Source organism: Notolepis coatsorum (genome assembly GCF_963971535.1).
Source record: "Notolepis coatsorum genome assembly, chromosome: 20".
Lineage (NCBI taxonomy): Eukaryota > Metazoa > Chordata > Actinopteri > Aulopiformes > Paralepididae > Notolepis > Notolepis coatsorum.
The window spans coordinates 13,835,774-13,849,515 of NC_140184.1; the positions used below are offsets into that span (position 1 = coordinate 13,835,774).

The 13,742-nt window shown below is 44.7% G+C and overlaps 1 protein-coding gene across 1 annotated transcript; it reads left to right on the top strand.

The window, feature by feature from the left end:
* Positions 1 to 2,825: 2,825 nt before the first annotated feature.
* Positions 2,826 to 12,824, top strand: drc4 (dynein regulatory complex subunit 4). Its single transcript, XM_084337534.1, has 11 exons — positions 2,826 to 2,961; positions 3,846 to 3,941; positions 4,041 to 4,238; positions 5,270 to 5,476; positions 5,627 to 5,681; positions 6,578 to 6,783; positions 7,805 to 7,972; positions 8,632 to 8,718; positions 12,020 to 12,229; positions 12,395 to 12,460; positions 12,614 to 12,824. Exons 1-11 carry the CDS (start codon positions 2,959 to 2,961, stop codon positions 12,764 to 12,766), a joined length of 1,449 nt encoding a protein of 482 aa, XP_084193660.1. The 5' UTR covers positions 2,826 to 2,958; the 3' UTR covers positions 12,767 to 12,824.
* Positions 12,825 to 13,742: the final 918 nt, after the last annotated feature.

Genomic DNA, 13,742 nt, shown 5'->3' on the forward strand with positions numbered 1-13,742 from the left:
ACAAAATGGTTTCTCAGTAACTGGAAGCAAACAGCAACTTTGTTATGACTGGTAGGATGTCAGAGTGATCTTAAAGAGACATACACACATTAACCAGTCAACTTGATCATACTGAAAGTCAAACTGTATAATATGATATCTAATCACAGATATAAGAACATGATAATATATTTCCACGACAATGGAGAAGAGATACAAGATGTGTGTTGTTGTAGAGTGCATGAGCAACTCCTTAACTCGCTATCTCCCTGTTTTGTTTTCTAGGATAATATTTGTAATATATTTCAACCACTATAATGACGTGCGTGCGGGTCCAGTCTGAGGTGTGTGAGCATCAGTCGTGACCGCAAGGCCCGAATCTAGCACTACGAACAACAGGAGTGGAAGACTGGACATTTACCCTCTACCTGGACATATTATAGGCCTATAATAAAAATAAATGTGTGGAATGCAATTGGTTGCCTTGTATATTTTGTACTGTTGACCAAACTTCTTTCTTGGCTTAAAGGAAAACTCCAACATTTTGGGAAATTAGCTTATTTGCCATCTTTCCTGGAGTTAGACAAGAAGATACATACCCTTTTCTTCTCTGTGCGTGCATTTAGCTTAGGGAACAGCCGCTCCGTTAGCGTAGCTTAGCTTCATCACTGGAAGTTGGTCAGACTTGTACCCTGACGTTCCCTACAGTCACGAAATACACTCCAAATACAACTCCAAAATGTTCCTGTAAACATGTTGTGACCTGTGTATTTACCACGTGGAGAAATAAAAAATAATTGAATTCGACAATTACGTTTTCTAAGCAAATATACTCTGAACTATTTTTCCCGAACCACTCCTCTCTGGGCGCAGTGATTTCAGTGCTACTTTCTAATGTGACGCCGTGTTTGTTTACATTCTCATTTCATTCAAAGGATCCGAACCGATTGAAGTTTATGGATACCATGACTTAAAATCCTCTTACCTTGACGATTAAAAGCCTCCCCAATTTAGAAAACAGTATTCCCATGGCTGGTCTTGATATCCTGCACGCTAACGGAGCTAAAGACTAAAGACTAAAGACGGTGCCTAATTGCCTCTACGAATGGAATGTAACACATTTCATTCACAAGTTAGGTGTGAATGTATCTGAGAACGTATTTAACACACCTGACGACCGGCGCTATTGATATGCAACGCATTCCTGTGTGCACGCGCGTGCCATGCACTCTGCACATCCAGTGACGCGAGAAGTGGGGGTGCGGCGGGGAGTGTAACTGCAACTGCAAGGTTGTTTTGGCTTTTATTCCATTGTGATACCGATTGATTGATTGATTGATTGAAAAGTTTATTAACAGATTGCAGAATGGGTACAGTACAGTACAGCTCAATACATACAATTGTTAAGGGGATGCAGACCAGAGAAAGACTTTCGTCTTGTTTACATCAGGGTCCCCCATTGAGGCTACTCAATGTCACAGAGCGGAGCTGCAGATTTACCCTACTCTTGGAATTCATTGCCAGATCCTCATAGGGGCGCTGTCTCGATAATGCAGTGTTATTAAAGCAGCGTGTAGCCGACGTAATGTGTGTTTATTATCGCTCCTGCGGCGATTGTTGTTGTGACAGTGACACACACACAACACACACACACAGATCCTGTGCGGTGTGCGAAACGAAAGTTCAAACGCTAGTTGTTGCCGCTTGCGTCTAAATCGACAATAAATCGTCTTCTGATTAGAGAAAAAACTGCTGCATTTCGTGTGTGAACTGTCCACATGTTGGTGTTCAAGTTTGTCTGTTGTAGTGTAAAATATTGATCTTTCAAATGAATGGAAAATCACAAATGATGCGCTTCGCGCATGCATTTAATATGACGTTATTATTATTATTTATCTCCGACTCCGACCGCACCCCAAGTCTGACTGACTTCCCGCGTGCCTGTGCACATCCGCACGCGCTTCTGTTCAAATCTTTGGGTGCACGGAGTGCAATCCCGTCCCATGAAGAACGCATCCCTGACTGTAATGTGGGCTGATTAATAAAATTATGCTTGAGTGTTTAACAACTGCCGTGATATGCCGCTTTAAAAACAGCTTCTTCCCCACTGCCATACGGACACTGAACTCCCTGTAGCACCCCCCCCCCCCCCTCCCCGCAACCCCCCCTACCTCTGTTGCTATGGACATAAACTATGAACTTTGATATTGAAGTCTTGTAATTGTGTATTTATGTATTTAACTGCATGTAGTCCACAGTATGTACGTAATGTAAGTGATGTTATATGTTCTATGTTCTATGTTGGAACAATGCTGTAACATGCTGCACTGAAATCAAATTCCACCAGCCTGCCCTGGCTGGGTGGTCATTAAAGATAATTGAATTGAATTGAATTGAATTGAATTGATATGGCTAATATTCGATATTGCCGCCAGCGCCTAGTGATATAAAGAAAGTATTAAATGTAAATAATAAAGTAGCAGACATAAATGGTAGAACACAACAGTGACAGTGATCAATGCACATTATGTATTCATATTTACCGAAAATTGCTGTAACAGACTAGTAGTAGTTGCTGCTGCTCCTCTGTCTCGCTAAAATCAGGTAGACAGCGCTGAGTGCAGATTTGTTTTGGAACTAAGCGAGCTACGTGAACCACGTGATCGCGTGGCGGCGAGATCAAAGAGTGTCGCAACTCTCTGCATGCATGTAAGTAACTATGCAGAAGAAGGAACACCGGTACCATTTCAGCTCACCGGTCATTGGAGAACGCCCTCTGGTGGAAATGCCTGAAACGTGTCCAGTTGCTATGGCAATTATTTGTTGTCGTTTGAGGCATGCATTAACTGGGTCTCCTTGTGCTGCTAAGTGCTAACCATAGTGCTACTGTAGCTCTATCTAACTAAAGTTAGCTAGGCGACGTTGACTTCAGACCTCTATAATACTGCATAACTGTTTTTACAGGCGATTTCAGCCAGGATGGTGAGCAACCATTTCAACAATGTATCACGACCTAATAGATACAAGCTAGTTCGGTTCGTCAGCTAACATTAGCAGCTAGTTAGCCTAACGTTAGATGCAAACTTAACAGTATCCCATCGCAGACATCTTTAGTTGGCAAACAGCAATTTATTGTAAATTATGAGCTGTGGCATTGCAAGACACGATGGTCTGTTAGTTAGCATGCTAACATATCTCTAACATAAATGTATAGATGTAGCAGTACTGTCTATCTGTATGATTATATGTTATGATGAATTGAAAATGGGGGACCCTGATGTAAACAAGACGAAAGTCTTTCTCTGGTCTGCTGCATCCCCTTAACAATTGTGTGTATTGAGCTGTACTGTACTGTACCCATTCTGCAATCTGTTAATACAGTTTTCATTCAATCAATCAACTAAAATAATACAAAAACCTACTAGGCTAACGTACTGTCTTTTACTAGCATGCACTTTGCTACTAAGTAATCTATTTACCTTGCCTATATGCCTATATACCTTGCCTATATACCTACTAACTATGCTAATATGTATATACTACTATGGACTCAAGACTGTAGCACCCAAGTTCAACACTGTTTGACGAACAATGTTACTTGGCTGCCAGAGTTGTACCCTTGTGTGCTATGTGCGTTTGATGGTTGTTGTGTAGTGTTCATTGTTCGTTGTTCGGTACCAATCGAAGAGCTCCTGTCCGTCTTCGACAGCGTTAGCGATCTGTTCATGCTTTTCCATTGGGTTTATCTCTTTTTCTGGAGGGGAAACCCTTGTGAGCACGGGGTACCTGTCAACCTGGTCCCCAAGCGGGAATCGAACACAGTGTTAACCACTACACCACTGTGCCTCTTATCTGGTTCATTACAGCCTCCTAAAAAGAAGGGTGGAGACAAGAAGTCTGCCAAGGAAAAGAAACCTACGGTGATTGATGGCCTTTCCACAGAGGAGATGTCAAAGGAGCAGGTAAGGTGTGTTTGAATGCCACGTTTTGATGGCCGTTTCTACTATGTTGCATGATTCACTTGGCTTACGACTACACACTCAAAACTGTTTCTATGTTAGCTGGAGGAGCACATTGTGCGCCTTCGCGAGGAACTGGACAGGGAGAGGGAGGAGAGGAACTATTTCCAGCTGGAGAGGGACAAGATCCACACCTTCTGGGAGATCACCAAGAGACACCTGGAGGAGAGCAAGGCCGACCTGAGGAACAGGGACAGGGAGATGGAGGAGGCAGAGGAGCGCCACCAAGTGGAGATCAAGGTAAGACCTGCAGCATGCACTACCCACTGGTGAAACACACGCCTGCATAGGACCCGCACGCACTACCCACTGGTGAAACACACGCCTACATAGGACCTGCACGCACTACCCACTGGTGAAACACACGCCTGCATAGGACCCGCACGCACTACCCACTGGTGAAACACACGCCTGCATAGGACCCGCACGCACTACCCACTGGTGAAACACACGCCTGCATAGGACCCGCACGCACTACCCACTGGTGAAACACACGCCTGCATAGGACCCGCACGCACTACCCACTGGTGAAACACACGCCTGCATAGGACCCGCACGCACTACCCACTGGTGAAACACACGCCTGCATAGGACCCGCACGCACTACCCACTGGTGAAACACACGCCTGCATAGGACCTGCACGCACTACCCACTGGTGAAACACACGCCTGCATAGGACCCGCACGCACTACCCACTGGTGAAACACACGCCTACATAGGACCAGCACGCACTACCCACTGGTGAAACACACGCCTGCATAGGACCCGCACGCACTACCCACTGGTGAAACACACGCCTGCATAGGACCTGCACGCACTACCCACTGGTGAAACACACGCCTGCATACAGGCAACCATGAAGCTGGTGTCGATCGCATGACCTATGCGAACAACTGTAGCTTCTAAATGGTAAATGGTGCATTTATATAGCAGCTTTTATTCAAAGCGCTTTACAATTTTGTTCCTCACATTCACCCATTCACTCACACATTCACACACCAACGGCGGAGGCAACCATGGAGGAGCCAACCGGCTCATCGGAAGCAGTTAGGGGTTAAGTGTCTTGCTCAAGGACACTTCGACACACTGTCCAGTAGGAGCGGGAATCGAACTGGGAACCTACCGATTACCAGACGACTGCTCTACCTCCTGAGCCACTGTCACACCTTCTGTATCCAGAAGTACTGTACCTTCATTTAAACACCTCCTGGAAATATTGTCTGTTGGATGTGGGGTTTATGTCGTCCGTTTCTCGTTTCCGTTCCATCAGGTGTACAAGCAGAAGGTGAAGCACCTCTTGTACGAACACCAGAACATCATTTGTGAGTGGAAGGAAAAGGGCACGCTCTCCACTAAGCTGATGCAGGAGCAACAAGGCGAGGCGGAGAGTGAACTCCGTCGGGGGATCCGCACTCTCATGGTGAACATCAAGGAGAAGGAGCTCGCTAACGAAAATGAAGTCAAAGAGCTCGAATTGGTTAGTAATGTCTGCTGCTTTTGGTCTGAGAAGTGAAACTGTACTCGTGGGTTTCAGAGCATAACAGCTCCTTCAGCCCTTTTTTTTCCCTTCTACATCTCAACATTTGTGCCACAAACGTGCTTCACTCCCTGTGTTTTCTCACAACAGAAAAACGACAAAGATTTAACCAAAACGAGAAATGACTTTGAGAGACAAGTCAGAGGTGAATAAATACATTTTGTCATACATTTGTTGCACTCACTGTTTCTCAGCCAGATGATGTAACTCCTCTAGCTGTTCTGTTACAGAAGAAAAAATAACTAACCTTTGTATTGTCTTTTACTATCATGCACTTTGCCACTAAATAATCTTCCTTGCCTATACTACTAACTACTATGCTAATATGACTTTACTACTATGCACTCAAGACTGTAGCACCCAAGTTCAACACTGTTTAATGAACAATATTACTTAGCTGCTAGGTCCTGCTGACCTGTTGTACAGAACTTGTAAGTCGCTTTGGATAAAAGCATCAGCTAAATTACTAAATGTAAATGTAAATGTCATACATTTGTAGGTTATTATATGTAGTGAGAGCTGCATTCAGATTACATTATTACATTACAGATTACTAATTTTAGGAGACATATTTTATTTATAATAAAACACAAGATACTTGCCCAAATGATAAGGATACGCACTCAATGAAGAAACCCAATCACATTGCCAAAAGACAGTTTAACATGCCTATAAATACGTATACTATGGAACTACACAGTATAGGTATCTTATAACTCATAACTGTATAAGATAAGATATGCCTTTCCTGTTGGGGAAATTCAGGCGTCTTAGCAGCTTGGGGGAGGGGGGAGGGGTACAGGTATGGGCATGGTAGAAGACATAAATATAGGCAATACAATTATAGTAAAGATAAAATTAAGCAGTGTAAACAATATAATTAACTTTGAATATAAGCACATGAGCGAGTAAGCAGTGTAATCAAAGGTACGGATGAGGGTCTGTATGCCCTAACAGTTATATTATACGTTACAGTGAATATGGTCAAAAACACTTGGATATAACTTAAGTATAACACTATGCCTGTTGCTGTTTGAACAGAGATTGAGGTGAAGTACGAGAGGAAGATGGGGCTGCTGCGGCAGGAGCAGGACCTCAGGAGGAAAGCGGAGATACACGAGATCGAGAAGAGGAAGGACAACCAGATCACCACTCTCATCAAGAACCACGAGAAAGCTTTCAGCGATATCAAGAACTACTACAATGACATCACACTGAGCAACCTGGCCCTCATTCGCACACTAAAGGTAAGAGAGATTATACAAGCAACACATGTGAGCTGACACCTTACAGGCTACATTCAGATCAGGTCCAGTAGCCACCCGGCACCTCGCTGCAGGGTGGTCTGTTTGTGTGGATGGGCCATTTGTGTGACATCATACTGTGAGCTTTTTAACTCCTCCCCCAATCCCTCGTCCTCCGCTGTGGCAAGTGGTAAGTGGTGTTTCTTTTTGGTTAAAATATGTTAAGTAGCTCTATATTCCAACAGCCATCACTGATATAGAGTGTTTGGTCAGTAACATGGGTCTCTCAGCCCCTCTGCTCTGCAGTAAACAGAATATACATTTTCTGGTATCCCTTCCCACTTTATCCAATCAGGAGAGAGAACACTAGATATTTTAACTAATTTCAAGAAATCCTGCCAAGCCAAATTTGCTTACTGCACTGGCATTGGCTTAAAACTGTTAATTTGTATTAATTAAAGTTTGAATTTTTGCAGTGTGGAGTTCTCTCTCCTGATTGGATAAAGTGGGAACGGGATACCAGAATATTTATCTTCTGTTTACTGCAGAGCAGAGGGACTGGGAGACTCATGTTACTGACCAAACACTATATCACAAACAAACAAATAAATACGGTACCACTTACGGCACCTTTAATTTAACCTGAGCGAGTCGAGGTGTTTCAAGTTCATGTTTTGTTTTATTTGTCACATATAAGGTACATGTACATTACAGTGAAATGCTTGGTTCTGTACGAGCCTCCTACGATTGTGCTTCATACAGCAAAAAGAATAAAGACCAAACAATACACAAATATACAAAACTAAAGTACAAAATGCTAAAATGAGGTAGAGATGTAGTGCGCATCTTTTGGCAATAAATAGATCAAATGTGGTGTGTTGTGTTTAAAAAGTGTTTAAAGTGTCTAAGTAGTGAATGTTAAAGGTGGATGTTTAAAAGTGAGTGTGTGCATCCATGAGGCGTGCTCCATATGTGCGGCCGCGCCGCGCGCCGTTTGACATGTGCCGCGTTGGCGTTTTCGTAGGAACAAGTTGACGACATGAAGAGGAAGGAGGAGCGTCTGGAGAAGGACATGGCGGGGGTTGTGCGCCAGAACAAGTCTCTCGAAGAGCCGCTGCGGAAGGCCATGGAGGATGTGGCCGGGCTGCAGAAGAGCATGGGCCACTACGAGAAGGACAAGGTGTCGCTGGCGGTGGGTGCTGCCCACCACTGAACCATCCGTTATATCTGCAGCGTTCAGACTGTGTGTAGAAGACCTTAGGAAACAGATCACGCGTAGAACACGAGGTCAGGAACATCTGGATTAAGCCTACTTTAACCCTTTCACTACCACACTACCAAATGGTTAACCCTTTCACTGCGACAATACATAAGGTTAACCCTGTCACTGCCACACGACAAAGGGTTTTAAACCTTTCACAACCACACGACAGAGGGTTAAGCCTTTCACTACTAGTAGTCGGTTAACCGTCTGTAGTGTGGTAGTGAAAGGTTAACCGTCTGTAGTGTGGTAGTGAAAGGTTTAAAACCCTTTGTCGTGTGGCAGTGACAGGGTTAACCTTATGTATTGTCGCAGTGAAAGGGTTAACCATTTGGTAGTGTGGTAGTGAAAGGTTAACCTTCTGTAGTGTAGGTAGTGAAAGGTTAACCTTCTGTAGTGTGGTAGTGAAAGGGTTAAATACGTACACACAGTCCTTTGACGGTTAAGATTTTATAATTATGCAGCTTTGAAATGTGAATGATTTATGGCAGTTATAGCATTTTTATTCCTTTGATATGTTATTGTTTTCTGAATGACTATGTTCATGACTACCAGTGCTTAAATTGGTCAAAATGAACGACTCTTGACAGGGTGCCAAAGCACGCTTGAAGGTTGGAGACAAGGCGAATAAGGATCTGAAATGGGAACAGGACGTTCTGGAGCTGAGATTCAGCAAGGTAATGATCATGTTCATCAGATAATGCAGAACTGCTAGTTCCATTCATTAGCATCATTAATACAGTCATTGACACTAATGGGCACTAAGTAATTTTTATTTTATTTTTTAAAGCAAGTGGACTTGGCTTTGAAATCGTGTTTTCTTTCCTTAAGTGGAACTTTATGTGTCTATCAGTGTCCCCCTGTCTCTGTGTGTGTTCATCTCTGTCTCTGTGTGTGTTCATCTCTGTATCTGTGTGTGTTCATCTCTGTCTCTGTGGGTTCATCTCTGTCTGTGTGTGTGTGTTCATCTCCGTCTCTGTGTGTGTTCATCTCCGTCTCTGTGTGTGTTCATCTGTCTCTGTGTGTGTTCATCTGTCTCTGTGTGTGTGTTCATCTCCGTCTCTGTGTGTGTTCATCTGTCTCTGTGTGTGTTCATCTGTCTCTGTGTGTGTTCATCTGTCTCTGTGTGTGTTCATCTCTGTCTCTGTGTGTGTTCATCTGTCTCTGTGTGTGTTAACCTCTGTCTCTGTGTGTTCATCTCTGTCTCTGTGTGTGTTCATCTCCGTCTCTGTGTGTGTGTTCATCTCCGTCTCTGTGTGTGTTCATCTCTGTCTCTGTGTGTGTTCATCTCCGTCTCTGTGTGTGTTCATCTGTCTCTGTGTGTGTTCATCTGTCTCTGTGTGTGTTCATCTCTGTCTCTGTGTGTGTTCATCTCCGTCTCTGTGTGTGTTCATCTCCGTCTCTGTGTGTGTTCATCTCTGTCTCTGTGTGTGTTCATCTCTGTCTCTGTGTGTGTTCATCTCCGTCTCTGTGTGTGTTCATCTGTCTCTGTGTGTGTTCATCTGTCTCTGTGTGTGTGTTCATCTCCGTCTCTGTGTGTGTTCATCTCCGTCTCTGTGTGTGTTCATCTCTGTCTCTGTGTGTGTTCATCTCTGTCTCTGTGTGTGTTCATCTCTGTCTCTGTGTGTGTTCATCTCCGTCTCTGTGTGTGTGTTCATCTCCGTCTCTGTGTGTGTTCATCTCCGTCTCTGTGTGTATGTTCATCTCTGTCTCTGTGTGTGTTCTAGGGCTGACCCCTATTAGTCGAATAGTCGACTAATCGATCGAAAGGAGCCGTAGTCGACTGCCTACCTCTTAGTCGAATGCAAAAAAAATGAAAAAAATAAAAACTATTATATATTATTTTTTTATTATTTTTATTTTTTATCATTCTTTCCAAAAGAAAAGAGGCCTAGAAGCGTGGCTAACGCTAATGGCACGCATACCAGAGGCTAACTGCCTAAGAAAACAGGCACAGAGGCACTGAAAGAGGATTTTAACCCATCTAATGAACACACTAGACTAGACAAATATCAAGATGTATCCATCAGTGGACCAATTGCATGCTTTTGCAGAGGACAAGAAGCCTTCAGTCGACTCCTTCAGACATTAACACTTTGAGTGCCAGCGACGTGTTATGTCGTCATTTCATGCCCCCCGTTGAGTGCCGACGACGCAAATTGTTGTTTGATTTTTTTATTAGCGATCTGAATTCATATTTCATCAACGAGTCTCCGGTTGGTACAGCAGCCCCTCTAGGAGCTCCGATGGGAAAATACCGCCCCCTATCGTCTATCCCTGTGTAACTGCAGGCCATTCGATTAGACTGGTGGATCTGTGAAGGGGGAGCCTACTGGCTCCACTGTGCTGGCGAGGGATCTGATGAAGAGGGAAGTGATCGCGAGATGGAAAGCAGCCTGGAATATATATTTACAGCAGCCAATAATCAATCAATAAACGCGATCGATATTTGGAATGGCGATCAGGAATTGGAATAATCTTTTTGGAGAACATCTGATCTAAGGTAAGGAGTCTATGTTACCAGTTTTAGGATAATCAGAGCTGTCTTCACTGAGATAACAGCGTGTCCCGTATGTGTATTATGTGTGTGTGTGTGTGTGTGTGTGCTGTTGAGGAAATAAGAGAATCGATTTCTCAGCTCGCTTCTATAGCGTGCATAAGTACACATATGCTATCGATAATCTAGCGTTTATTTGAAAACTATTCATAAATAGGCCGACAAATGACAACGTGTCTAGTGTATTCGAGAATATTCCAATAAATGCCGTTTATGACGGAATCTTTCTATTTTCCGGACATTTTCGAGAAAACGATAGCTTTTCGAAATGCTATAAAAAGGATATGAACCGATTAAAAAAAAAACAATCCGTTTCGACAATGTTGACTGCAAACAAGTCATTGATAAGCGACGGGCAGATTAGACACATAGCCATAATTTAAAACATAGATTATGCGTTTTTAACGCTATCATTGAAGTGGATGATGGCACTCAAGGACATTAAGTAAGGGATAATGTATAGCTACGAGGTCATTGTCGCAAAATAATTGACCGACACAGAGTTTAGAATACCGAGGCGCCTCGCCAAGGTGTTTTAAACGTAGTGAAGGTCAATTATTTTGCGACAATGACCGAGTATAGCTATACATTATCCCGCTTATTATATGGCTAACTTACTAACAATATACCTAATTAATTTTACACCATCGACAAGACGAGATCAAATGCAGACGCAGTTGTTCTGTGGCTCCGTCCGCTGTCAGTCTAAATAAAGTTATTATTATCGCCGGCAGGTGTGTGGACTGATTGCACTGCTGCAGTGTGTGTCAGTGGGCTTGATTGCGAACAGCTGCGAACAGCGGTCATTATTGCTCTGCAGAGGTCCGTTATCGAGTAATAACGGACCTCTGACGAGCGCTATTGACCAATCACAATCAAGCATTTCTGCGAATGTTAAAACGCCATGTAATAATCAGCACTTGGATTGGTCCCCTGGCGCGGCTCACGTTGACGCCTGTCTGCTCCTGGCTGCCCTTGGGGGGGAAGGACGACGGGATGGGTTAATCGCAGAGACGAATCGCATCGGCGATCCTACAGAGACAATGCATCCATGTGTGTTCTGGTGTGTGTGTGTGGGTTGAGGATAATTGCATGCCAAATGCCAATTAAAGACCTCTGAGCAGGTCCTGCATTATTATTATTATTATTATTATTATTATTATTATTATTATTATTATTATTATTATTATTATTATTATTATTATTATTATTATTATTATTATTATTATTATTATTATTATTATTATTTAACGTTAATGGCTGGCACTGAAAGTGTTAAGCACCCCCCACAGCCCAAATGGAATGGGAAACAAAATTATACTTTTCTTTTTTTTATTCTTTTTTTTTTTCATAGTCGACTAATAGTGTGTGTGTTAACTTCTGTCTCTGCATTCCTCTCTCTCTCTGGGCGTGGGGTGTAGGTCCAGACGGAGAGAGATGAGCTGTATAAGAAGTTCACCCAGGCCATCCAGGAGGTGCAGCAGAAGAGTGGCTTTAAGAACCTCCTGCTGGAGAGGAAGCTCGAGGGGCTGACACACACCCTGGAGAAGAAGGAGGCGCAGCTAAACCAGGTGCTCTCTGCCACCAACCTGGACCCAACCGCCCTCGGTGTGGTCACACACAAGTTCGAGGTACTATACCCCCCCCCCCCTGTTGTTTCTTATTATGCTGTACTTGATATCGTTGTTGTTTTTGGCTCTTATTCGGGAGGTTTCTTCACTCTGGCAGGCGGCTGAGGTTCCTTGTATGTGCAAGATTACTTGGCAATAAAGACTCTCATTCTGATTCTACTCTAGGACGTCTTAGACTCCAAGAACAGCGCCATCAAGGACTTGCAGTATGAACTGGCTCGAGTGTCCAAGGTGAGGTGTTATTCCGTTCAGTGGGAGCGGTCTCAAGCGTTCACTTAGTAACCGAGTGAGCTGTGATATTGTTGTTTTGTGCTTTTGTGATTCAGTCTATATTATAATATGGATACACGTCGGTCATCTTTTTGACGTACGTCCCCCCTGCAGGCCCACAACGACTTGCTGCGGACCTACGAGGCGAAGCTGAAGCACTTTGGCATCCCAGTGGAGGAGCTGGGCTTCCACTCGCTGGAGCGCAATCTGATTGGACAGATTCTGGAGAGCAGTCGCCCTGCCGGCCTGGTCTCTGCTCCCACATGAGGAGCGTCTCGGGGGGGGGGGGGGTCGCCCTGCCGGCCTGGTCTCTGCTCCCACATGAGGAGCGTCTCTGGAGGAGAGCAGTCGCCCTGCCGGCCTGGTCTCTGCTCCCACATGAGGAGAGCGTCTCTGGAGGAGAGCAGTCGCCCTGCCGGCCTGGTCTCTGCTCCCACATGAGGAGCGTCTCTGGAGAGCAGTCGCCCTGCCGGCCTGGTCTCTGCTCCCACATGAGCAGCGTCTCTCTGGAGAGCAGTCGCCCTGCCGGCCTGGTCTCTGCTCCCACATGAGAAGCGTCTCTGGAGAGCAGTCGCCCTGCCGGCCTGGTCTCTGCTCCCACATGAGGAGCGTCTCTGGAGGAGAGCAGTCGCCCTGCCGGCCTGGTCTCTGCTCCCACATGAGGAGCGTCTCTGGAGAGAGCAGTCGCCCTGCCGGCCTGGTCTCTGCTCCCACATGAGGAGCGTCTCTGGAGAGCAGTCGCCCTGCCGGCCTGGTCTCTGCTCCCACATGAGGAGCGTCTCTCTCTGGAGAGCAGTCGCCCTGCCGGCCTGGTCTCTGCTCCCACGTGAGGAGCGTCTCACTTCCTCGATCCCCAGTCCTTCCCCCACTCCGATCAACACACCATTACACCGTGAATCCTCTACCTCACTCTTTGGTTATCTTTTGGCAGAAATGCTGGACATGAAAATTGTCAACAGACTGTCAGATTGTGAGATATGCTGTTTTCACCGGGCCAACAGTGGGATATTCGCTTGCCGTCTTCTCCAGAGAAAGCTTAGCCTAACGTGCAGCTGGATAGATTTCGGCTGAACGCACAGAGAGGAAACTGGCATCTCATCTTCTTGTCTCACTCTGGAGATGACCGTATGCAGATTTCCCATCATTTTGGTGTGTTCCTTTAAATTAAGATGAAAATATAATTGATTTGCTGAACACAATTGAAAATACTTTTAAAACTCATGTTTAGTGCGGCTAAGTGGCG